Source organism: Conger conger, chromosome 2 (assembly GCF_963514075.1).
Source record: "Conger conger chromosome 2, fConCon1.1, whole genome shotgun sequence".
Classification (NCBI taxonomy): domain Eukaryota; kingdom Metazoa; phylum Chordata; class Actinopteri; order Anguilliformes; family Congridae; genus Conger; species Conger conger.
Window position 1 is genome coordinate 38,043,985 of NC_083761.1, and position 26,117 is coordinate 38,070,101.

The 26,117-nt window shown below is 41.8% G+C and overlaps 1 protein-coding gene across 1 annotated transcript in view; it reads left to right on the forward strand.

Annotated features, from left to right (window-relative positions):
* Nucleotides 1-26,117, forward strand: part of fbxo9 (F-box protein 9) — a 46,966-nt gene that overhangs the window by 15,068 nt on the left and 5,781 nt on the right. The window contains exons 4-12 of the mRNA XM_061232759.1: nt 1,705-1,762; nt 4,169-4,253; nt 6,469-6,599; nt 17,004-17,118; nt 19,413-19,531; nt 22,193-22,283; nt 22,368-22,463; nt 22,546-22,639; nt 22,742-22,893. Of these exons, the coding sequence (XP_061088743.1) occupies nt 1,705-1,762; nt 4,169-4,253; nt 6,469-6,599; nt 17,004-17,118; nt 19,413-19,531; nt 22,193-22,283; nt 22,368-22,463; nt 22,546-22,639; nt 22,742-22,893 (941 nt within the window). The remainder of the gene's footprint in view (nt 1-1,704; nt 1,763-4,168; nt 4,254-6,468; nt 6,600-17,003; nt 17,119-19,412; nt 19,532-22,192; nt 22,284-22,367; nt 22,464-22,545; nt 22,640-22,741; nt 22,894-26,117) is intronic.

The following is a 26,117-nucleotide window of genomic DNA, read 5'->3' on the forward strand; positions in this document are numbered from 1 at the left end:
TTTGTTTTATTTGTAATTGTATTATTATCTTTTACAAAATAATTTGGATTCTCTGCTTTTCTGCTCTGTTTTTAATTATACTGTGAATCTCTCCGTCCTATAGTACTCCAATAGTTTGTGGTAATGCTCCTTCTTATTAAATCTCATAATACTTATATTTATTTTCTGCTTCTTTTGTTCTATATTTTCATAATATAATATTTTTTTCTTTTTACATGCATTCTCTATCCCCTTGGTAATCCATGGCTTGTCCACATATTTGTTCTTCCTTGTGGGTATTCGTAACGGACAGTTTTTTTCAAATTATACAATCAATGTAGACAAAAAATCATCATAGGCTTTGTTCGGATCATTATTAACATACTTTCAATTGTATTTGTTGTCTATCAATGTAGCAGTGTCTGTTGTTATTCTACTTGGTTTTATAATCACTGGAAATAGGCTGTTGCTGTACATTGTGTTAATAAAGTCTGTTGTCCGTTTGTGTCCATTTTGGTTTAACAAATCAATATTAAAATCACCACATACAATTTGCACCTTTTTATCATTCAATTTGTCAAACATGCCAGCTAATCTATCTTTGAATGTATCAAGGCAGGTTCCTGGTGTTCTATATATACAACTAATTATTCTATTTTTGGACTTTTCTACATCAATTTCTATAGTTAGACATTCCAGAATATTTAATAGTGTTTGACATACGTTTCACCATTCTGCATCTTAAATCTGTATCAACATACAGGGCAACTCTGCCTCCTTTTTATTGATGTTTTTCAACACCTCAAATCCTTCCAGTTCCACATCATAATCTTTCTCATTATCATGCCAAGTCTGAGATACAGTAATGACATTAAACTTATTGAATTGGCACAGATAATCCTTGATTTTTGAGAGGTTTTTATGGAGGCTTCTACTGTTGCCATGTATTATTGATAAAACACATTCCATTTTCACATTATTGCTGAATTGTTCATCTGTATACTACTCACGATTGTTTTTGATGTGGTTTTCCAGATCATTTTCAATATCTTACAATTTATGGTCTGTGTAGTCAAAAGTTTTCAAGTTCATGTTTTCATTCTTACGATATCTGGGTATAATTGATCCCCCACACAATCATTACCTATATCTATAGATTCCTCATTGTCTGTGAACGAGAACAAGTTATCATCCACTGCATGGTTTGTCAAGCTGTTGTTTGCTCTACTGCTGTGGTTGATACAGGTTCCTGAGCTAGAGTTTTTGAGATGTCATGATTGTTGCGGTTGTTAGTGATGTTGCTCTGTGTAGCATTGTGCATAACATTCAGGAAAAAAAATAATATTCTTTTTGGAACCGTTTCGTATGGTTGGTCGCTTGCTTGCTAGCTAACAAACGGTATTCTCCCTGGACGTGGTGTAGCATTTGTTATTCATATCAGGTGCTATGATGGTTTGCATGGTGATCACTGGGAAGTCTTGGATGTATAAGCAAGTGTTGTTACTCAGGTTTGGCTGTGCTTTGGGGAATGCACCACTGCGCTTGTTATAGGAGTGCTGCGCACAGTAATGATGACATTGAACAATTTTATGCAATTGCTTGCAGTAGCGGTGATTTGTGAAAATAGCTGCTATTTGAATGTAGTGGCAACACTAAAGCGGTTTAAAGGTGCTTCAGATTCTTTGTTCATTTCTAATGCTGATTGACATTATGGATATTTTTCAGGCCAGGGAGCTGTTCCTCAAAGCAGTGGAAGAAGAGCAGAACGGAGCTGTATATGAAGGCAAGTTCTATTGTATCTTTGTAGTGAAAAGGGTATTCATTAGGTTTTCATTGTCTTTGCATTTAATTAGTTTCAAGCAAGCTGCTGTGAAAAGAATCAGGGGAGGGCCTTCCATGAATCTACAGTGGGCTCCAGAATTATTGGCACCCTTGATAAATATATAACCATAAAATGCTGTAGACTAGAAAATAATACAGGTATTGACAAAAGCTTTATTTTCCAACATATGCAAAGCAGTGTGTTTTATTAATGATTCAATGGAATCAACCAAAGTCTTAGATTTTTTAATTTCCCCAAAAAACAGGTTCTGCAATTATTGGCACCCCTGGTTTAATACTTAGTCCAAACGTCCCTGGCAAAGATGACCATGATATATTTTGATGTATGCTTTTTTTTGTCCTGCTGGGCAATCTACCTATCACCAAGTCTCTGCTTCCTGGCAGAGGCAACAAGATTTTCTGGTACTTTGTTGAATTTATTGTGCCATTTATCTTAAGTAGTGTCTCTGGTCCACTGGCAAAAAATCATCAATGACACACCACCATATTTGACAGTAGGAAAACAGGCAGTTCTCTTTTGAGAGCCACGTTTTGGTGGACACCCACTGATAGACACCCTCGACTTTGTACGCCTGCGACTTCGTACTGAAACACTGTTTGCTGGCTGAGGCTCTTTCAACAATTGTTGTGGCCTGCAAGCCAATTGCAATAACCTAGCTCACCTGAGGACAATAAACGCACAAAGCCTGAGTCACTGCAGTCTTCATAAACACAAATTGCTGTTGCACTAACATACACACAGCAAAACCACACTACAGTAACTTCTAAAATCAGTTAAAAACAGCACAAACACTAATCCTGGAGATGATGCTACAAGCATGCTGGGGAACACAGATGCACAGTATGGTCTGTCTGTGCCACCCTTCTAAAAAGTTTGTTGGTATGGAGGTGCTATTTTATGATTTATTTTGAGACTTGGTGACCCAAAGACACAAACAATTTCTTCAGTTATTTGACTGCAATCCTTGGGTTACTTATGGCCTCCTTACCATCCATGGGGATAATATGCACTTATGTCCTCTTCCTGGTAAGTTTGCAACAGTTGCATATGTTTTACACCTTTTTATTATGTCCCTTATAGTGCTAAGCGGTATGTTTAACCGTTTATGTATTTCCCGTCTTGTGATGATAAATTACCATCTGTGTCTTCTGAATAGACAGTTATTTGGCTTTTCCCATGCTGATGGGTGACGAGGGGATTTTGCATGGAATGACACAATATACACTCAGCGAGCACTTTATTAGGTGTGTTAGACTTTTTTACCAAACGTTTTATTTTTATTTTTTATTTTTTACTTCTGCTGCTGTAGCCTATCCACTTAAAGGTGACTCCTTGTATGTTCAGAGATGCTCTTCTGCATCTATACCACTGTTATATGTGGTTATTTGTGTTACTGTCACCTTCGTGTTAGTCAGTCTGGCCTCTCATTAAATACATTTTGCCCACAGAACTGCTGCTCACAGGATGTTTCTTTGTTTTTTGCACCATTCTTTGCCAATCCTAGAGACTGGCACCAACAATCATTCTACGGTCAAAGTCACTGAGATCACATTTCTTCGCCATTCTCTTCATTTCTTCCCCACTTTACATTTGGTCTGAAAAACAAGTGAACCTCTTAACCACGTCTGCATGCTTTTATGCATTTAGCTGCTGCCACATGATTGGCTGATTAAATATTAGCATTTACAAGCTGGTGTACATGTCTACTTAAGTACTCGCTGAGTGTATTTTAAGTAACTAATTTTATTATTTAACTTTAACTAGCTGTAGCTGGTAATGGCACATAACATTATGTTCTGTGTGGCTCACATCTGACAGGTACCAACAATCATTAAAGTCACTTAGATAAAATCTTTCCCCATTCTGATGGCTTAACTTAACTTACCCGTTTCTGCACGATTGTATGCATTGCACTTTGCCAGATACTGGCATGAATAAGTAGTTGTACAGCTATTCCTAATAAAGTGCTCAGTGAGTGTATGTTTGAACATAAAATATAGATCATTATCCATGTTGTTGGATATGCAGCCTTTTTGCTCCATTTTTATTAAGGCTGCCAATAATTCTGGAGCCCGCTGTATTAGTCTTGGCTGATAAAAATTATATTCTGATATAATTTAGAATTTTATGATAAATTATTGAATTGTATGTTCTGACACATTTGTGGGCCCGAGTTGCGGAAATCTGGATGAACAATTTTTCTGACGTGTTTATTCTTATTCATCTAGGAAAATGATGAGTCACCTTGTGAAATACATTTCACTGCCAATTAAAAACAAATTTCCAAAGTGCTTGGGGACAATAGATTTTAGTCAAAATGACTAATCAACTTTTTTTCAATTTCAGCTATCAAGTACTATCGCATGGCAATGCAACTTGTGCCGGATATTGAGTTTAAAATAAACTACAGCCACTCTCCTGATCCAGACAAGTGAGTATATTCTCCTTGTCAATTTTTGGTATTGGGACAGGGATGCCACCTTCACAAATTTATATTTTTGCAATGTGAAATCATTGTTTTGTCGTACAATAATTCATTTTTAAATGAATGGTTTTCAATTTAATTGAGGTCTAGCTCCTGACATGGCCATTACAGAACATTGACTTTGTAGTCACGGAACCATTTCTGTGTGGATTTTGAGGATGCTTTGCGTCGTTGTCATTCTGGAAAGTCCACCAACAGTCAAGTCTCAGCCAATTTCCAGCCAATTTTGTCGCCCAAAATTGCCTGATACTTCTTGTTATATGTTGTTATTTCTAACAACTCAAAAACATCACAGACCCACCTGGGTGCCAATAATTCTGGAGCCCTATGTACACTACATATACATTATGCCTAATTTGTTAAGTTCCAAATTAAATGGTGGCACTTCTGTGGCTTCAATATAATATAGAATGTCTTTCATTATGTCTGCCAACTATAATTACAGTCATTTACCCCATTTTTCAGGAAATACTGTTGTAAGTTGTTGTTGTACTTGCTAAGGTGTATGTACTGATTATGATGCCTAAACTAGGCATACCATCACCTTGTTTATAAAATAGTTTGTTGTTAAGAATGAGTTCTGAGTAGTTAGCACCATGTTGCCTTGTGGCAAAATTCTAGTTTTGGGGGAAATAAAGCCGTATTTGAACTCTATATAAATGATGATCACCGATCACATTCTTGCACAAAGCTGTACTTTTTCTACTTTCAGAATCTACAGTTGTTCCTTTTTGATCAAAATCAAAAGTGCTAAATGGGAGCAGTGCAACGTCTGACTTCTACTATTCATTTTTTTCTTCTGAGCCTCTTTCTCCACTCGTAGCAGTCTACCCCCCCCCCCCCCCCCCCTCTAGATCAGCAGGTTCTAAGATAAACAAACCTCCCTGTCTGTCACGAACAATCATTCCATGGCCACAGTCCCTTAGATCAAATTTATTCCCTATTCTGATGTTTGGTCTGAACTACAACTGAACGTCTGGATCATGTCTGCATGCTTTTATGCATTGGGTATTTGCATTACCCGGCTGGTGTACAATTCTACCAAATACATTGTTCATTGACTGTAGAGGGAACAGTCATCTTTTTGATATGGACTTGGTTGTGTTCAGAGGTGTTAAAGGCCCACACACGTCAGTGTTCTCTTCCTGGTTTTAGCATTTAAAATTCCCAGAAAATGTTTGCAAAAGAGCAGGGTTTTTTTTTTTTTAAGTTAGTCCATGTTAGTCTGTGTTAACATGGACAATGGCGAAAGTATAACGTAAGTGGAGAGAATATAATAGTGAAGGAGAAGGAGAGAGGGATCATGGATCAAAATAACCAGTTACTAACTAATTTAGAACAGAAAGGCTTTTGGCTGTCTCAGAGGATGTTTACATGGGCTCAGAGATTATATTTATGGTATGCAGCAATTAAGCAGAAACATACATTGTCACATGGGAAATCATTTTAGAAACAGCTTGGATCCTAATATGCATACTTCCACCAAGATTCCAATCTTTTCTTGAATCAGTATGGAACACAAACCGGAAGTTTGATATGAAAAGCTCACAACGTGTGGGCCTTTAATGCATTTTACATTTTACATTTACATTTATTCATTTGGCAGACGCTTTTAATCCAAAGCAACTTACAAGTGCATAGGTTCTACCATAAGTCAGAGCATCACATCCAGAAACTAGCAAAATCATCATGATGAGAAGTGCTTTTTTTTTTTTTTTTTTTTTTGGGGGCGGGGGGGTTAGACAAGGATAGGGATATCAGAAAGGAGGGGCAGGGGAAATCAGGAGGGAGGACTAAGGTAGAGTTTGAAAAGGTGGGTTTTGAGTCTGCGTCGAAATAGGGGGAGGGATTCTGCTGTTCTGACAGTGGTAGGCAAGTCATTCCACCACTGAGGAACCAGAACGGAAAACAGGCGTGAACGTGCAGCTCGACCGCCAGGTGCACGTAGAGAGGGAACCGTAAGGCGACCAGAGCTGGCAGACCGGAGTGGTCTAGCTGGGGAGTAGGGAGTGATCAAGGATTGTATGTAAGGTGGGGCAGTCCCCTTAGCAGCCTGAAATGCCAACACTAGGGCCTTGAAACGGATGCGTGCGGCAATAGGAAGCCAGTGGAGGCCAGTGAGAATGCTTGACTAAATTATTTATTTATTTATTTTTCCCAGTACGGAAGACAAAGAACGGGACAGTGAGATTGCTGACCTGCTCACCTACTTCCAACAGCAGCTCTCTCTGCAAGACATTTCTCTGAAGATATGTGTGCCTGAAGTGGAAACAACACAGGTGCACATTTCAGGTACCTTTTAGCATGTCATGCACAGCAGTTACATCTGAATTTTCTTAAAGGTCAGGGATCAACAATAAGGAGTGCCCACTGGCCAGGGACCACTATGAAATGAGTGGGGTGGGTGAATGAGTGAATTGATCTGTCACTTGCTAAATCAGGCCAGTAAGGCTATGTTCACTCTGCAGGCAAATCCATTTTGTTTTTCGAATCCAATATTAACGTCCGCACTGTCATTTGCAAGTGATGAGATCGGATTTGTGTGTTCAGGCACTATATTGATTTGTTTGCGTATCTACATGGGTTGCTGTTGTACTGGCGTATGCCTTTCTATGTTCACCGACTAGAAGAGCGTTTCTCTAGTTATTTATTTTTCTTTAGCACTGCAGCCATAGCATTACACAGCCCCTTTTTCCCATACTATGAGGTATTTCTTGGTATATGTTTTTATTTCTGTATCCTCCTTCCAGTCTGGCCTGTACTGAAGCATCTTCCCATATTGAGAGCAGACATGTTGTTTCGACGTTTGTCAAATAATTGACCTTCTCCACCTCTTTCTCGACTTCCATTTTTCTGGGAAGTAGCCTAAAAAAACTTTTCAGGCGCTCTGCATGTGACGTCAAATGCTTGACCAAAAACCACTTGAAATGGTCAGACTGGTTTGAGTGGTCAGATTGAGATACATCTCCAGCAATGCGATTTTAACCGCAGTTGAAACCTCATACATACATGGTTTTATGAAAAATCAGATTTCATGTGCTATTTTGCTGTTCAGACTTCATTCAAATTATCACATTCCAATTTAGCATATAAATTGGATTTGGCCTGCCAGTCTGAACAAGGCCCTGAATACGTAAGTACCTGGGTGAGACTTATGAGATATTTTACCTTCCTGGAAACTAGACAACTTACTAATGTCTATACCTATGCTTGCTTATCAGTAACAAATGTACAGCTTGATAATTGATTAATATTTACTGATTCTATCTATATTGGTTTGACATATTTACTTGTGTTATTATATTATATTTATGGCTGGATTAGTGAAATTTGGTGGTGTAACGCACTGCTGAAGCAAATATCTGCAGACACTGCAGCCCGCAGGATGTGGAGTTGAGTAGCGCTGCTCTAACTCATCATGTAGACTTACAGTATCTCCTAAAACCAATGCATTTTACCTCAGACAAATTTTGCCCATATGTCCTACCCCTATTGTCAACTCCATGTCTTGACCACATATGAATTGTTTGATTACAAACAGTGGAAATAAAACATTAATGAAAAAAGCCAGGAAAAGGCAAGATGTGTCCAAATTTTTGATTGGTACTGTAAATTAGAAAAATTTTGCGCGATAGTCAATACTACACATAATTTGTCCTCCGTCAACTCAGTTTTCTCTACAGCTAAAGAGATGTTGTCACGGGGTCGAGCGGAGATGTAGGAAAAAGTACATTACAGGTGTATTATGGCAGTGGTGACCATTATGGTGACTATACCACAACATTTCTCAAAAAACGATAGCTGATAATTATAATAACCCCAGAAAGCTTTTTTTCCCCACTATTGACCACCATCTGAAGTCTCCTCATGCCCACACAGAATTAGCTTATTTTTTCAACAGCAAAGTTGAAAGTACGAATGAAGATCATTCCAGTCTTACCTGCATTGAGCTTTAGATGGTGGTTGTCCATCCAGTTCTGGATGCCACTCAGGCTAGCAGAGATGCAGGCTGAAACCTGTGTGTCAGTGGTAAGACAAACCATGCGCAGTAATAACAGGCCATGGGATTTAGTGTAAAGGGCGAAACGTAGCTAGCCAAGGACAAGATGTTGATACTGTACCAGCCCATGCAACCTGGAAGGAGTGACCCAGAGAGGTAGGACTCAATCCAGTTCAGGGCTGTGCCATAGATCCCTATTGCTGACAGGGAGGGCAGCAGGATTGAGTGATTCACAGCATTGAAGGCAGCAGAGAGGCCTAGAAAATCAGGACAGAGGAGAGGGAGGCTGCTTGTGCGGCAAGTGATTCACTGACGGCCAGGTCTGAAGCCAGCCTGGTGTGGTCTCGCAGGTTGTTCTGGGCAAAGAAAGAAGAGAGTTGGTCAGAAGCAGTTTATTCTATTGTTTTGGATTGCTTTGGAAAAAGAGATACCGGGTGGTAGTTCAGGATGATAGAGGGGTCCAGAGTGGGCTTTTTCAGCAGCGGAGTGATGTGGGCCCTCTTGAAGAATGATGGGAAGCAGTCACAAGGCAGTTAACGAGGAAGATGACAAATGGGAGGATGTCCAGTGTGACTTCCTGGAGTGGATAAGAGGGTATAGGGTCAAGGGCACAGGTGTTATGGCAGTGGGGGAGCAGGAGTTGGGAAACATCAGAGTCTGTAAAGGAGAAGAAAGTGGAGAAAGGGGGAGCGACATAGAGGGAGGGAGAAGGAAATGAAGTGGTGATTGGATGTATTCAGAGTGGTAACCGTGAAATCAGGGCAGGAACAGTTCCTCACAAAGACCAGGTCTTGGAAGTTGCCAGCCTTGTGGGTTGGGGGAAAGTGTTGCAGGGAGAGGTCAAAGGAGAGAAGTAATGGTAGGATGGCAGCAGCCCAGGCTTTGAGGTGGATGTTGTAGTCTCCGAGGAGGATCCTTCGGGAAGAAGGGTGTCTTCCCAGGGACCCTGGAGGAGAATAGACAACAACAATAAAGAGGTTAATATAGTGGGATATTGAGACAGAATGGTACTCAAAAGTGGAAATAGACAGGTCAGAGAGGGGGAGAACAGAATTTCCAGGAGGAGATCAACAAACCAGTACCACTGGCAGGTCTTGTTAAGGTCGAGGAATTGTACGGACTGGAGGGAGGCATATGCAAGGATGAAGCCAGACTTCCGAGTGGCAGACTGCCAGTTCCATTGGTCCTCTGTGACGGCAAAGTTCTCACAGGTTGGAGGGGTTCCGATGCTGTGGAGGGCCATATTGCCATGAGCGCCTTCTGTGGGGGAGAGAGCAGACTGGAATGGGGTGAAACATAACATGGGACAGAGTGACGTTCTAAGCACCCCAATAGGTTGTGTCTCTTGAGTTTACTATTGGCTAATCGCTTGAAAGAAATTCCAAAATCAAAGCTAATCTAGTGAAAAATGCCTGTGGAACAAACTATCAACAATCAAACAATCACTGACACCAGGTTGCTGACCTGTTTCAGTGATTAGCAGCGCGCAGATAAAACTAGCTCCAAGCTCCAACCTCAGCTGTACAATTTAGCAATTTAAAAATCTGTACTTAACCTGCTGTAGCAGAACGGCAACCTACACACCAGGATGAAAATGCTCCCACAATGAATGAAACATTTGCTAAATATTGCTACCAATTATTCAGAGAGTGTTACAAATACTGCGAGCCCCTCACATCTCGAATCATAGTATCTCTCTTAGCACTAATATGGAAGGAAATTGCAGGCTATAGCCAATTACTAGCCTATTCTAGTTTGGTGAAGAATTGTTTCGTGAAGAAAAGTCTGATTGCAAATATGTGCGCTACTGAAGAAAAGACTGATCTGTCTCACAATGCAGTATTTTTCAGATAGTTGGATATATGAAATAAAAAAAGCCGTTCCAGTTTTTCTCTGTGAAGTTATTCAGCAAAATCACTAATCCAGCTTTGTGAAATTGTCCCTTGATCTTTCAACCTTGGCTACAAATGCACTTGTGGTTTTAGTTTCGAAACATTTTAGTTTAGTGGTTTTCACTCCCTTGATGTGACCTACCATGGACTAGAAAAAATATGGACCATGTGCCTGTTACATCAGTGACTGACTAACGACGGGGTTGTGAAAAGCATTTTGAAACTGCAGAACTGCTATGTTGTGGTGTTCACAGAATGTCCATAGAATGGCCATAGACACGAAATGCTGCCCTGCCAAAGGTCTGAATCCTGTGTCTTGGTGTGACCAATAGGTTACGGTCAGAGGATCTGAAGGCCCTGTTAGGCACATACTTTAAAAGCAAGTCTGATAGGTAGGGGGCTGCTAGGCCATGAATGGACTTATGAACAATCATTATGCATTTAAAGTGCTGACTTTAATTTGAGTGTTTTTACATCCATATTGAACAGTGTAGGAATTACAGGCCTTTTTATGCATCGTCCCCCCAATGTTAAGGGATGAAAACTAATTGCACAAATTAACACAAACTGAAATTTAGTCATCATATTCAATATTTTGTTGCAAATCCATCTGTGCAATGGACTGGTAAGATGAAGATCAACCTGTACCATGTATGTGATGGAATGAGGACAGTGTAGATAAAAAAGGAACCGTTTCCATAGCATCTGTCCAATACGGTGGCGGTAGTTTTATTGGCTGCCACTGGAACTGGCTCACTTGTGTTCATTCATTATGTCACTGCTGAAGGCAGCAGCAGGATGAATGCTGCAATAACAGAAACATCTTGTGTGCTCATATCCATGCAAATGAATTGAAACTGATTGGACGACACTTCATCATGCAACAGGACAATTATCCAAAACATACAGTTCAGTTCAATTTAAAGCTGGAAGTGAGCACTTTAACCATATAATGACTGTTCTATTTGAGCTGTTTGTTTGCTGGAGTGCAGAGCAAAAGCAAAAAAGTGACAGACTTCTGGGGGCTTTGTCTTGTGGGTTTCTTCCTAATTTATTTAATCCAGCCCAATGTGTGTACCGGTTAAGTGTGATGTCATTCATTCTACAAAAAGATTGATTAAGAATTCAGAAGCACACTGGCATTTCCATAAAATACGTAGTTAGTAGTGGGCGACCGATGCATTGGCGGCCGATATCTGGCATTTTGAGAACATCGGCATTGGCCGATGACCACAGCCGATTGTGGTTATTGCTCCCCCTTGTCAAGTCGGTCATCTGCTGACGGAACAGTTGGACATTGCTGCCAGCACTGGATGTGACTGAGAAAAAATGCCTATTCCAAACTTTCAAAGCTTAATTTATTTAATTGGCCATTCTTAGTATGATACAATGCTTATTGTATCTATAATTCGAAGGATTCCGGTCTTTTAGTGAGAATGCAAGCTAATATAACGTTACTTTTGCAAGCTTGCTAAGCAGCTAAATATAAGCTTTTGCTCAGCATAATTATTGTTGATTATTCATACAGTGTATTTTTAACGTTGACACTTTGTGTCTTCGTTTGCTTTGCAAAGTAACGTTTACTGTTATTGTTACTGATAGATATTCTCTTGAATTAACACACTATCAATTCTCTGAGGGAAGTCAGCTGGATTCATAACAGTTCATGTGGTTAGCTAATGCTAGCCTGGGCAAAAAAAAAAACCTAGTTTCTCCACTTATTTACTTGGTAAATGGTAAATGGTGTGCATATATATAGTGCTTCTCATTCACCCGCTCATACACACACTCACACACCAATGGCGATTGGCTGCCATGCAAGGCACCAACCTGTTTGTCAGGAACATTTGGGAGGGTTTGGTGTCTTGCTCAGGGATACTTCGACACACCCAGGATGAGATTGAACTGGCAACCTTCCGACTGCCAGACAACTGCTCTTACTGCCTGAGCCAATGTCGCACCACCCACAGCAGTGGTGGTAAAACTTTACAAGAACTAACTGTGAGTGTGTTAGAATACTAATACATCTCTTAGTTGTCTACTTAATTGGAATACTTAATTGTCATGGTGCCTTTTTCGGTGCCATTGGAGTCACTGAAACAGTATATCCCATTAAAATACCAGACACAGATTTTTGTCCACAATATGATCATTTAAGTTTGAACTGATTTTTTAATCACAATATTAATGTTGATTTCGGGGAATACATTTCTCGGTTGTCCTGCCTGAAGTGGCAACTGTGAATTCACAAATAATTGAAAAGTGACCAGCCACAAGCTCTGCTATCCATAGGTAATTTAATTGAATCCAACGACACACTTTTGCTAGAGGCTAAACGTTCGCCAACGATTCCTCAGTCACCATCAACCACTACGTTTTTATATTGTAATTTTAATGTTCATGGAAATATATATCTTTTTTTTGCTTTTTATATTTTTTAGTAAAATACTCAGCCCTGTTCCTTTAAAAGATAAAAAAGTGAATATATTTAGCATTCAACCATTTGTTTCTGTTGTGTGCCGAATACAGCACAGATCTACGGCGGCCGCCGAGGCGATCTACCAACCCTGCCAAGTCCCTCCCTCTGAAGCAGCGAGCCAATTATTGCTGCTCCACGTGAGCCGGCCAAACTTGGCTTTTTGGCAGGACCGAGAATCGAACCCCGGTCCCCGGTGTGCAACTGCAGCAAACTGCAACCGCAAGTCTGCTGCGTCTTAGCCTGTTGCGCCACCGCGGCTCAGAAAGCCAAACTGGCTTTCAATATTGGCTCGATGGAACAGTATTGTTATTGCCACGTGGGTTTAAACGCCAGTCCCGTTCTGAAAGCTACAGCCCATTACATTATGTTAATCAAGACCAATAATGATTAACAGATAATAATGACAAAGAGCTTAACTACAGCGGGAAATTAATTTGTTCAACAATGATGGCAAATCTCCCATTGTAGCATTACATCTTGTTACAGAATGTAATTAGAAGGAAAGAAGACACTGGATCAGTACAAATGGTTGCTGGATACGATGTGGAGGGAATCATACATGACATTTATTTGTTTTTAGCCCAGACTGTGATATTTATTTTTCTATCTCGGTTTATGGAAATGTAATTAATTCAAGCTGTTACTGTATAAGATAACCATTCATATATGGTTGTAATGTACATGGAATAGTGGAATTACTCATGAGATTCAGAATATTGACATTGTATATTGTTTTCAATTGTATTAATTACAGATAGGTGTAATTGCTTGTGTGTTAAAATGTTTTGTCAGTATTATATCGGTCACTGGCCACCGGCCACCCTGCTTTCTGAATATCGGCATCAGCATCGGCCATTAAAAAAAACCCATATTGGTCGACCACTAGTAAATTAGTCATAATGTAGTAGGCAGATGATATCTTACTAGGCATTTTAGAGTTGGGAGCTTGTTTATTATATGTAAGGCTTATATGAAACATTTCAGTAACTGAATTTCATACGACACTTCATTACATTACATTACATTACATTATTGGCATTTGGCTGACGCTCTTATCCAGAGCGACATACAACAAAGTGCATACCCTAACCAGGGATAAGTTCGCTGAAAGACCCTAGAGGGAAGTACAATTTCAACTGCTACCTGTACAACAAAGATAAGGACGAGGGCCCTTTTTTTTATTATTATTATTTTTTTTTTTTTTGAGAACAAAGAAACAAACAAACAGAGCAAAAGTGACCAAAGTTAGCTATCCAAACACTGCTTACCTAGCCAACTAAAAATACCGATACACAAAGCAAGTCACAGAGACAACAATTAAGGTTCACAGGGAGGTAGGGAGGGATGGGGAGAGGTGCTGCTTGAAGAGGTGTGTCTTCAGCTTGCGCTTGAAGGTGGGGAGAGATTCTACAGTTCTGACCTCAACGGGGAGTTCGTTCCACCACCGTGGAGCCAGAACAGACAGTAGTCGTGAGCGTGATGTGGAGGTTCGGAGAGGGGGAGGTGCCAAGCGGCCTGTGGAGGCTGAACAAAGAGGTCTGGCAGGGGTGTAGGGTCTGATGATTTTTTGTAGATAAGCTGGGGAAGACCCTTTAACTGCTTGGAAGGCTAGCACCAATGTTTTGAATTTGATGCGAGGCATGACAGGCAGCCAGTGGAGGGAAGTAAGCAGGGGGGTGACGTGTGAGTATTTGGGAAGGTTGAAGACCAGACGAGCTGCTGCATTCTGGATAAGTTGGAGGGGTCTGATGGCGGACGCTGGGAGGCCAGCCAAGAAGGAATTGCAGTAGTCCAGGCGGGACAGAACCATCGCTTGGACCAGGAGCTGGGTCGAGTAGGGGGTGAGAAAGGGGCGGATTCTCCGTATGTTGTATAGGAAGAACCTGCATGACCGGGTCACCGGAACGAGACGAAGAGTTGGGTATCGTCCGCGTAGCAGTGCTAGGATAGCCCATGTGCATTGATCACAGGGCCAAGGGAGCGAGTGTAAAGAGAAAAAAGAAGCGGGCCTAGGACTGAGCCCTGGGGAACTCCTGTGGCGAGGGGCCGAGGTGTCGATACCGAACCAGCCCAGGCAACCTGGAAGGAGCGACCAGAGAGGTAGGACTCAATCCAGTCCAGGGCTGTGCCACAGATGCCCGTTGCTGACAGGGCAGACAGGAGGATGGAGTGATCCACAGTGTCGAAGGCAGCAGAGAGATCTAGAAGAATGAGGACAGAGGAGAGGGAGGCTGCTCGTGCGGCATGGAGTGATTCACTGACGGAGAGGAGCGCAGTCTCTGTCGAGTGGCCCGATCTGAAGCCAGACTGATGGGGGTCTAGCAGGTTGTTGTTAGAAAAGAAAGAAGAAAGTTGAGTAGAAGCGGCTCGTTCTATAGTTTTAGAAAGGAAAGGAAGAAGAGATACCGGGCGGTAGTTCTGGATGATGGAGGGATCCAGAGTAGGCTTTTTTAGCAGCGGAGTGATGTGGGCCCTCTTGGAGGATGCCGGAAAACAGCCGGAAGACAGGGAGGAGTTGACAAGGGAGGTGACAAATGGGAGAATGTCAGGTGTGATAGTTTGGAGAAGAGAAGAGGGGATAGGGTCAAGGGCACAGGTTGTAGGGCGGTGGCAGAGCAGGAGTTGAGAGTCTGTAAGGGGGGAGAAAGTGGAAAAGGAAGGGATGGGCCTAGAGGGGGGGAAGGGCACAGTGAGGGGGGCGGTGGTTGTAAAGGATCTACGGATGACTGTGACCTTCTCATCGAAGAAATCAGCAAAGTCATCAGCAGCAAAGGAGGACTGAGGAGGAGGAGGCGGTGCATTGAGGAGAGAGGAGAAAATAGAGAAAAGTTTCCAGGGGTTAGAACCGGAGTTCTGAATTTGTGTTTGAAAGTATTTTGCTTTGGCGGCAGTGACAACGGAAGAGAATGCCGCCAGGAGAGACTGGTAAGTTGTGAGGTCTGAAGCGTCTCTGGATTTCCCCCACTTCCTCTCCGCTGCGCGGAGGCTGGCCCTGGAGGTACGGAGGGTGTCAGATATCCAAGGACTGGGAGGGGATGTGCGAGGTGGCTTTGAGACAGGCGGACAGAGAGAGTCAAAGGCGGAGGAGAGAGATGAAAGGAGGGTGGCAGATGCAGAGTTAGTGGGGAGTTTGAAGAAGGATTCAAGAGGGGGGAGTGAGGTGATGACGGTGCTGGCGAAGGAAGAGGGTGAGAGGGAGCGGAGGTTACGGCGGGCTGAGGAAGTGTGGGTGGGAGGAGGGGGAGGAGGATGGGGAGGAAGAGGGAGGGAGAATGAGATGAAGTGGTGATCAGATGTGTGCAGAGGGGTAACCGTGAAATCGGAGCATGAGTAGTTCCTCACAAAGACAAGGTCTAGGACATTGCCCGCCTTGTGGGTTGGAGGAGAGTGTTGCAGGGAGAGGCCGAAGGAGTGGATTAGCGGTAGGAAGGCAGCAGCCTGGGAGGCTTCTAGGTGGATGTTGAAGTCTCCAAGGAGAATCAGTGGGGTGCCATCCTCAGGGAAGGAGCTGAGAAGGGTGTCTAACTCATCAAGGAAGTTTCCCAGGGGCCCTGGAGGACAGTAGATAACTGCAATGAAAAGGTTAGTAGGGTAGGATACTGCAACAGAATGGAATTCAAAAGTGGATATGGACAGGTCAGAGAGGGGGAGAACAGAGAATTTCCACGAGGGGGAAATTAAAAGACCAGTACCACCGCCACGGCCGGAAGGCCGGGGAGTGTGCGAGAAGGAGAAGGAGAAGGAGAAGGAGGATGAGAGGGCAGCGGGAGTGGTGGTGTTGTCAGGTGTGATCCAGGTCTCCGTGAAGGCAAGGAATTGTAGGGACTGGAGGGAGGCATACGCAGGGATGAAGTCAGCCTTCCGAGTGGCAGACTGGCAGTTCCATAGTCCCCCTGTGACAGCAAAGTCCTCACAAGGGGTCAGCGGGGGGTAGCTGAGGTTAGAGGGGTTCCGACGCCGTGGAGGCCCACGTCTTTGAGGGAGAGAGCAGACTGGGATGGGGTGAAACATAACATCACAAACTGACACGCCTATTTAAATGGCCTACAATTGCTCACAAGCAATATGAAATCAAAGCTAATCTACTGATACCGCGTCTAGAGGAAAGTCCGCAGCGATACTAAACACCTGGTCAGAATGATGCACTTACTGACTAATGACAACTTTCACGAGTCTAATATACGCTTCGGCATTATTTCACAAATTGTGTAAATTATATCAATGTATAGCACACAATATATGGCCTTTCATGATGATGTTGATTGCTCCTCCTTTTAATTTTCTGCATGTGTCTCTTTACCCCTTGACTGTGCTTGTGTTTATAGCTCTGCCCATGGAGGTGCTCATGTACATCTTTCGCTGGGTAGTGTCCAGTGAGCTAGATCTGAGGGCCTTGGAGCAGCTCTCCCTGGTCTGCCGGGGATTCTTCATCTGTGCCAGGTATGGCTGTCCTTGTGATTCTTGGGAAGAGGCAATCCATCTCTTTCAGCTTTGACAAAATAACAAGAATCCAGTCGTTTTTGTTGACAAAGAGAACACTGCTTCGAAATGAGGTAACCTGTGATATGTTGGCTACTCCCAGATGGCCACTGTCCTATAGTTTTTTCTAATTTTGTTTAGAAATAATTCGGGATCTAAGTGGGGACAACCAAAAACATTGGTTTGGCTTATCAAGTTTTCTTGGGTTACAAACAAGTTGTAAAAACCTTAACATGAGGTTGAGTGCCTGCAGACACTCATTCTTATACCGTTACAGCAAAATATTTCTCATCAGTCCCAAGAACCTGCTGCCATTTTTCTGCACTCATTTGAGAATGGGGTCTGGTAATGTTTGTAGCATTTTTCATACTTTCTGTATGCTGTACTGTCTATAATGTAGACAGAAGGAAGTGTCTGATTATATAAGGCTGTGCATGTTCAAGTTTATCTTCGAGGCTCTGGGATGTTAAATGCAAAGCTACAGTACTGTGCAAAAGTTTTAGGCAGGTGTGAAAAAATGCTGTAAAATAAGAATGCTTTCAAAAATAGAAATGTCAATAGTTTATTTTGATCAATTAACAAAATGCATGAACAGAAGAAGTGAATGAACCGAAGAAATCAAATCTATATTTGGTGTGAACACCCTTTGCCTTCAAAACGGCATCAATTCTTCTAGGTATACTTGCACACAGTTTTTGAAGGAACTCGGCAGGTAGGTTGTTCCAAACATCTTGGAGAACTAGCCACGGTTCTTCTGTGGATTTAGGCAGCCTCAAATGCTTCTGTCTCTTCATGTAATCCCCTACAGACTCGATGATGTTGAGATCAGGGCTCAGTGGGAGCCATACCATCACTTCCAGGACTCCTTGTTCTTCTTTATGCTGAATATAGTTCTTAATGACATTGGCTGTATGTTTGGGGTCGTTGTCCTGCTCCAGAATAAATTTGAGGCTGATCAGATGCCTCCCTGATGGTATTGCATGATGGATAAGTATCTGCCTGTACTTCTCAGCATTGAAGAGACCGTTAATTCTGACCAAATCCCCAACTCCATTTGCAGAAATTCAGCCCCAAACTTGCAAGGGATCTCCACCATGCTTCACTGTTGCCTGCAGACACTTATTCTTGTACCGTTACAGCCAAATATTTCTCATCAGTCCCAAGAACCTGCTGCCATTTTTCTGCACCCCAGTTCCTGTGTTTTCGTGCATAGTTGAGTTGCTTCGGAGGTATGGCTTCTTGGCCGCAATTCTTCCATGAAGACCACTTCTGACCAGACTTCTCCGCACAGTAGATGGGTGTACCTGGGTCCCACTGGTTTCTGCCAATTATGAGCTGATGGCACTGCTGGCCATCTTCTGATTGCGAAGAGAAGTAAGCATGATGTGTCTTTCATCTGCTGCAGTTTCCTTGGCCGACCACTGCATCTACGGTCCTCAACATTTGTGCTTCTTGAACAGAGCTTGGACAGCACATCTGAAAACCCCTGTCTGCCTTGAAATTTCTGCCTGGGAGAGACCTTGCTTATGCTGTATAACTACCTTGTGTCTTGTTGCTGTGCTCAGTCTTGCCATGGTGTATGACTTCTGACAAACTGTCTTCAGCAACCTCACCTTGGAAGCAGAGTTTGGCTGTTCCTCACCCAATTTTAACCCTCCAACGCAGCTGTTTCTGTTTCAGTTAACCTACATAATAAATGATGATCATTAGCTCCTGTTTGGTATAAATGGTTACACACACCTGACTATGTGCCTCCAAAATCCCTGTCTTTGTGCAAGTGTACCTAGAAGAATTGATGCTGGTTTGAAGGCAAAAGCCAAATGTTGATTTGATTCAGATTTTTCTTCTGTTCACTCACTTTGCAATTGATAAAAAATTAACTATTAACATTTCTATTTTTGAAAGTATTCTTACTTTACGGCATTTTTTCACACCTGCCTAAAACTTTAGCACACTACTGTATGTGCATATGATCATATGGGGGGGGAGGGCATACTCTTTTTTTGTTATGCAAGATATATCATTGCTCATATGTGAGGACATGGCCTTCATGAAGAATTACATTATTTGTCATAAAATATTACCTGATTGCTACTGCTATATCCATGATTGTTCCATTACGTTGACCCATATCTATGAATACTGTGCAGACAATACCAATGAACAAATTCTAAGTTAATTTGCTAAGTTCATGAACAATGTACTGTAATGTAAATTGTGGCTCCATTGAGACTTTAAAGTGTTGTGATTTCCAGGGATCCAGAAATTTGGCGGTCAGCCTGTCTTAGAGTGTGGGGACGGGGCTGTACCAAGGTGATTCCCTTCACTTCTTGGCGGGAGATGTTTTTGGAGAGGCCCCACATGCGCTTTGATGGTAAATAGAAACTGAATCCATTTCACTAAGGGAATAGTAAATAAATACAATAATAGTAATAAACTACAATAATAGACTACATACAGTCAATTTATTTATTTAACAGTAATGGATAGATTTTGACAACGCTTATTATTACTCCATCAGTAAGATCATTTGGAATGTGCAGTTCGACATAAAAAATACCATAACTTTGGAGCAATGGTGGCATGAAGACAGCCCTCACTGAGCACAATTAACAAAACAAATCATCTGAAGTTTGCCAAATGTTATTGAGATTATGACAGAGTGCTATGGTCAAATAAGCGCAAACCAAAGGATATCGATCATTCTGACAATACTCAGTTCAGTTCAGTCCAGCATGGAGGAATGATTAAAAAATCTCTCACATTACATTACATGGCATTTAGCAGATGCTCTTATCCAGAGCGACGTACAATGAAGTGCAGATCAAACACAAAAAGTACAAGTGCGAAGAGGACCTGAGAGGACAGTACAGTTCTGAGTCCTAGTAACCATACAGATATAATCAGAACCCTTGAAGAATACATCAACTTCCAAACTAGCATACCACAGTTGGCAGCTAGAATACCCTGAGTACAACGATACAATAGCCAATACAAAAAACAACAATATCTATACAACTATAAGTGCCATTACAATGGCGTATATTGTATATTGTACAGGGCAGCCTGTAGCGTAGTGGTTAAGGTAAATGACTGGGAGACACAAGGTCGGTGGTTCTAATCCCAGTGTAGCCACAATAACATCCGCACAGCTGTTGGGCCCTTGAGCAAGGCCCTTAACCCTGCATTGCTCCAGGGGAGGATTGTCTCCTGCTTAGTCTAATCAACTGTACGTCGCTCTGGATAAGAGCGTCTGCCAAATGCCAATAATGTAATGTAATGTACTGGTAGCAGTTGAAATTGTACTTCCCTCTAGGGTCTTTCAGCACACTTAACCCTGGTTATGGCAGGCGGAGATACGGGTAGAGACCTGTGTGTCTGATGGGGGAAAGGAGAGAAAGAGTTGGGTGTTATCGTCATAACAATGATATGAGATGCCATGAGCAGAGATTACAGGGCGAAGTGATCTGTTCTCTTAGATGTGTAGATGTGTTCTCTTAAACTTCTCACAAATTAACGGAAACTACAGATGGCTGTCATCTTTACCATGGGTGTTTGCACAAAGCATTAAACCAGGGCTGCCAATAATGTATATGAATAATGTATTGGAATAAAAGTATATCGTTTTCCTATATATTTGGACATAATATATAGACAAGACTTATCATTGTCGGTTTTAACCAATTTTCCCCAATTTTTTGATTTTTTAAAAAGGACAGTTCAGATTAAACCGATTTTCACATGGGTTTTCTTATTGATGTTTCTCAGCCTTTTAAGTGCTTTTGAGATTAAAATCTTTTCTGGATTTGGTTCGATGCCATTGTTGGTAAATGCGCATTATCATTGTTCCATTCACAAAGCCTACGGTTAAAAGAAAAGACAATTAAAAGATTCATCCCAGAAATGTGCATTTTATAACCTGATTTTTTTTCTCACCTTCCTGTCAACTTTGACGATTCTGGCCACACTATCAGTGTATTTAGTTGAAGCCGTAGCCTGTAGCCTTTTGGTTAAGGTACATTACTGGGCCCTGCAAGGTTGGCCGGTTCAATTCCTTGTGTAGCCAAGATAAGATCTGCAGAGCTGTTGGACATACAAATATTTGACAACAAGTTTGATTTTTGTACCACAGAATAAATAAAATGTCATAAACTGCGGCTGGCTGAGGGCATAAAGTAACAAAATAAAATAAAAAATCGACCTGGCCAAAAAGGCCACTTTTTCAAGAGGGAACAAAAAGGGCAGGTGCTGTAGCCCTTGGGCACCCACACAGTGTTGGTGCCTGCATGGATTAATCTATGCAGGGAGGGCTATGCTAACTATGGTTAGGGTTTCTATGTGTGTCCCTTTGTCTCAGGACGAAAGGGGGAGAAGGACCGAGCATGTTGTATGCACTTGTAAATCGCTTTGGATTAAAAGCCTCTGCCAAATGACTAAAATGTAAATGTAAATGTTGTGTAGAGTGTGTGTGATAGTGGAATCAGCGTGGCTACACTGTGGACAACTCTTTCGTGATCATTAATATACAATGCTCGGATTCACTTTTATCTGAGTTAAGTTATGCTAAACTGTAGCTACTGCCTGGGAGGAATAAGCAGTCTTACGGAATTACCGTATTTTTGTGGGAGTGTCGTGATCGCCTGGATGGGTGGCCGCCCATTAACCAGTCTGCTTTCAAGGGTGGAGTTTGAGTGCCCCTTACCTTCTGGGAAACACAGGCTGAAGAATCAAGAATCAAGTCCTGTGACATCACTGGATGTGTTTGCCCATAGAAGTTTTGACCTATATTTAGGAAACGGCTCCACTGACGGTGATTTTAAAAATTCCTACTCACAGAATTTAAGCATTTAATCCAAATCTCAATTTAAACAATTGTGACAGGCCTCCTTTAATAATTTGAAACTAAACCACAGGAAATAGTTGTTCCATTTGCTTCATAAAACAAACATTTTATTTTATGTATTTTTATTCATTCAAATATGTAAAATTGCAAGCAAAGTTCAAGCTGATGGTTGCTCTGATCTTCTCTGAACAGGTGTGTACATCAGCAAAACAACCTACATTCGCCAAGGAGAGGAATCCCTGGATGGATTCTACAGAGCATGGCATCAAGTGGACTACTATAGGTAGGATTGAGTGTGAAATTTCAATCTCATCACATCAAAATTATCTGCATGGTGATTATCATTGATATAGATATGTGTGTGCAGGTACTTGCGTTTTTTTTCTGATGGCCAAGTGATGATGCTGACCACACCTGAGGACCCACTCACAGTTGTTTCTCGTTTACGCAGCAGGAACCCCAGGTATTAAAGTGGTTTATAATTGCTCACAATTGCTTGATATCACTTGGGTCTGATTGTCTTCTCCTGTTTGGTTTTTTTGTAGGGGGGACTCTGTAATGTTTGGTCATTTCCGTCTGTCCCAGGACACAGACAATCAAACCAAAGTTTTTCTTGTCGTTTCCAAGAAAAAAGAAGAGGTATGTATCTGTAACGATGATTTGTATCTGTGCACCTGAATGCATTCACATACCTGGTGTTCCAGCGAGTTCTAAATTGCTGAACCTGTGTATGTGTGACAGAAGGTGGCAGAGTATCAGAAGAACAAGCTCTGGCGAAGCCCAGGGCCGGAATCAGATCACAGTTTCCATGTCGGACTGCAGCTGTCCTCTGGGGGGTGTCAGCGCTTCAGTAAGTTGGTGTGGATCCACCACTCCTGCCACATTACCTACAGGTATGGATGTTTTAAATAACTTTCAAATAATACATTTTTTTTTTTTTAATAATAAGTTTCACTGAACTGAGTATTTAGTCTGAATAGACCCCATACTAATGCAGCACCTTGTTACATTTCAAAGCAGTACGCAAACACGGTGGTTATGCTAAACTCGCAAAGCTTTATTTCTGTGATAACTCATGCCCCATTTACGGAAACAAGCAGTCACAAAGCTTACAATGCCAAAACATTTATCAATAAGACCATGTAAACAATGTGCCTCTGTGGGTGAGACAAAACACACCTGCCGCAAGATACCCTGAGGAACAGTCATATGCCTTCTTCAAGTCCACCAAACATATATAGATCGGATATGCAAATTCCCATGCACCCTCAAATATCTGTGAGAGGGTAAAAAGTTGGTCAGCCAAAACAGAACCCAAATATTTCCTGCTGAATCTGCGGCTTGACTATCAGTCAGGACCTCCTTTCCAGCACCTTGGCTGAGACTTTCTCAGGGAGTGTGATTCCTCAGCAATTGGAACACAAACTCCAGACCCCCTTCTTGATGATGGGGACCACCACCCGTCTCCTCTAAAGGGTTATTAGTTATAAGAGTTATTCAATGTGTTCCTTCCACGTTCCAACAATATCTCCATTTGAGTTTCACCATTCTTGCTGAGAACAGCGTGGATGGTGTCCCGCTTTTCCTAGTTTTCCTTAACAATTTCTAGGGCTTACCGAATTTCCTTCTGCATGGTATTTTCAAACTCCTCCCAAGCCCCAGCTTATGCTTCTTTGACTGCGGTAGCTGCATCCTTTTTCCCTGCCAGTACCAGTCAGCTGATTCAGGAGTGCTCTGCCAGTCAGGGCTGGAAAAGCCTCCTCCAACAACTTGACAGCCTCCCTAACCGCTGTCCTCCTCCAGTTGCCACCAGGGCATGCTTATGCCCATAACCCCAAGCAGTCACTTCTACAATAAAGGGTCTATTCTGGCTCCGTTACCCCACCCTCTTCTGGGATACAGGAGAAGCTCTCTCAGAGGTGGAATCAGCTTCTCTATTCACCAGAGTGCATAAAACTCTGCTGATGTGTGGTGAGCATTTTGGCACAAAATGGCTGCCGTTGCATCACCTAGGTGGGTGCTACACATTGGTGGTGGTTGAGGCAAGTTTTCCCCTCATCACTGTAAGAGCTGTGTCTAGAAAAGAGAGCTCCATCTATCTACTGATCTGTCTAATGTCTTCAACCCATAAAAAAACAACACTCCAGATTATTTAGGTACAGTCACATACCAGTATTCCTGTTTGATCATTATTTAAGCAGCTCCACTGCGAGCAGATGTGCAATGTAGATTTGTTTTTCTGTTGGCAAGTCAGCCAACAAGGATAATAAATAATAACCACACTCAAGGCATCATTTACTTGTGCAAACAGGTTACCAGAAAACTTAGGAATTTAGTAGCCAAGCCATTATTGGCGAGTATGGACAAAGCCAATTATATACCGTCAATTCGACACTTCAGGTTTTTTTTTATTGATGAACATGTCAAACATGCCAACCCTTTTAATTCAATTATCTGTGGTATTCTACTGTCTTTGAAAGCAGTAGGCCTGTTGTCTTCTTTTCTGATAATATGCAAAGATTGCTGGGGAACGTATGGTTCTTGTGAAGTGTCTGTTGTCTCTGATGCAGAATTATGAAGCTAACCGTAGCTAGTTTTGGCAGTGAAGTTTGAACGTCAGCAATAGCTAGCTAGTAGTTAGTCTAATTAAATTGCAAAGATGAGTCAACTACAGGGAAGAAAATCGAAATGCCTTAAAACATGAAGTTTATCTCTCAAGACAATGGACCAGAAGAAAAGCTGGTCAAGTCAGATGGATTTTTGGAAAAAAAGAAAAAAGAGCAATTGCCAAACCTGCAACTTAACCTTGGAAAAACTTCTGTGTAACTAGTAGTATCTTGTGTTGTCATTAACTTTAGAGATTTATTTATAGACTACAGAATTCCCTGCTCAACTGCCATCATTCTGGAACTGTTTTAGAGCCCTTCAGACGAGTGAGTAGACAACACACCACTTTTTACTAGGGCATTGGTGTGGGCTTCCCACATTCTCATGGTCCTCTGAGCCAGCTTGTTATGCATTTTTCAACATGTCTCACAGATACTGTTGGATGTAGATAGCATACTGGATTGGATATTGATTGCGCATTGCACCCTGTATCTTTTGAGTGTTTTGAGAGTAGTGAAATTCAAGGAGGTAACTGGTAACTGGCGAGTTCACAATTTAGGCAGATTTGTTACTGGGGCAACAGTGTCTGGTAGTTTGATGGGATTGGGGGCAAGAACGCATCTTCACTGTTTATACCGTCAACGCCAGAACAACGATGCGAGTGAGTTAAGTTTAAAAAAAGAACGGAAACTTTTTGATCCCTGATGTATTTGCTCATTGTTGGGGAATTGAGAATGAATTCAAATTAAAAATATTTACTGAATCCGGCGATTCCAACAATCAGTGCCCTTGTTAAAATGTTCAGCACTTTGAATACTGAACACAAGTACTATTGCATGCTAGAACCCCTCACTTATCCTACATATAATATTTGATTTAATTTAATCATTATTATGGAGAATCAAATCGCCGATTACTAGTCAGTCAGTCTACAGTAACCTGATGGAATCAACCAGCATGACCAACCAGCATGATAGAGACTTGAAAAATGGCTTAAGTGAAGTATGACTCTTATATTGGTAAATTATGAAAATAAACTAAATTAAGCGCTACAAATACAAAACATACAAAAGTGAAAATGCCCCATAAAAAATAATTTTTTCTTTGTTTTGCAATGAAATAAGTGAAAATACTCAGAACTCTGGGCTGCATGCACAGTCCTTGCCTGTCTACGCTGAAGGTCAGGCCACTCTGCGAAGCTGATGCGGTCTGCCACAATGGAGAGAGACATCACAAGAACAACATTTGTAGTTGGTCTTCTTTGTCACATTCTTGCAGTTCTTCCTCCCATTTGTGGCCTTGTCACAGACATCAGAGGAGCTCACATGCATGACCAGTACAGAGAAACAGCCCTCTTGCCTCCTCCCTACCTAATCTTCCCACTGTTGAGTGCTGCCATCCATGCCCACATTAGCTAGCTGTGCTCAGAGGCCCCCCCGCAACATGTGCTCAAAGCACAGACTCTGAGCTTTTATTAAAGGATTTTTTTTTTTACATTTTGATTTCATGT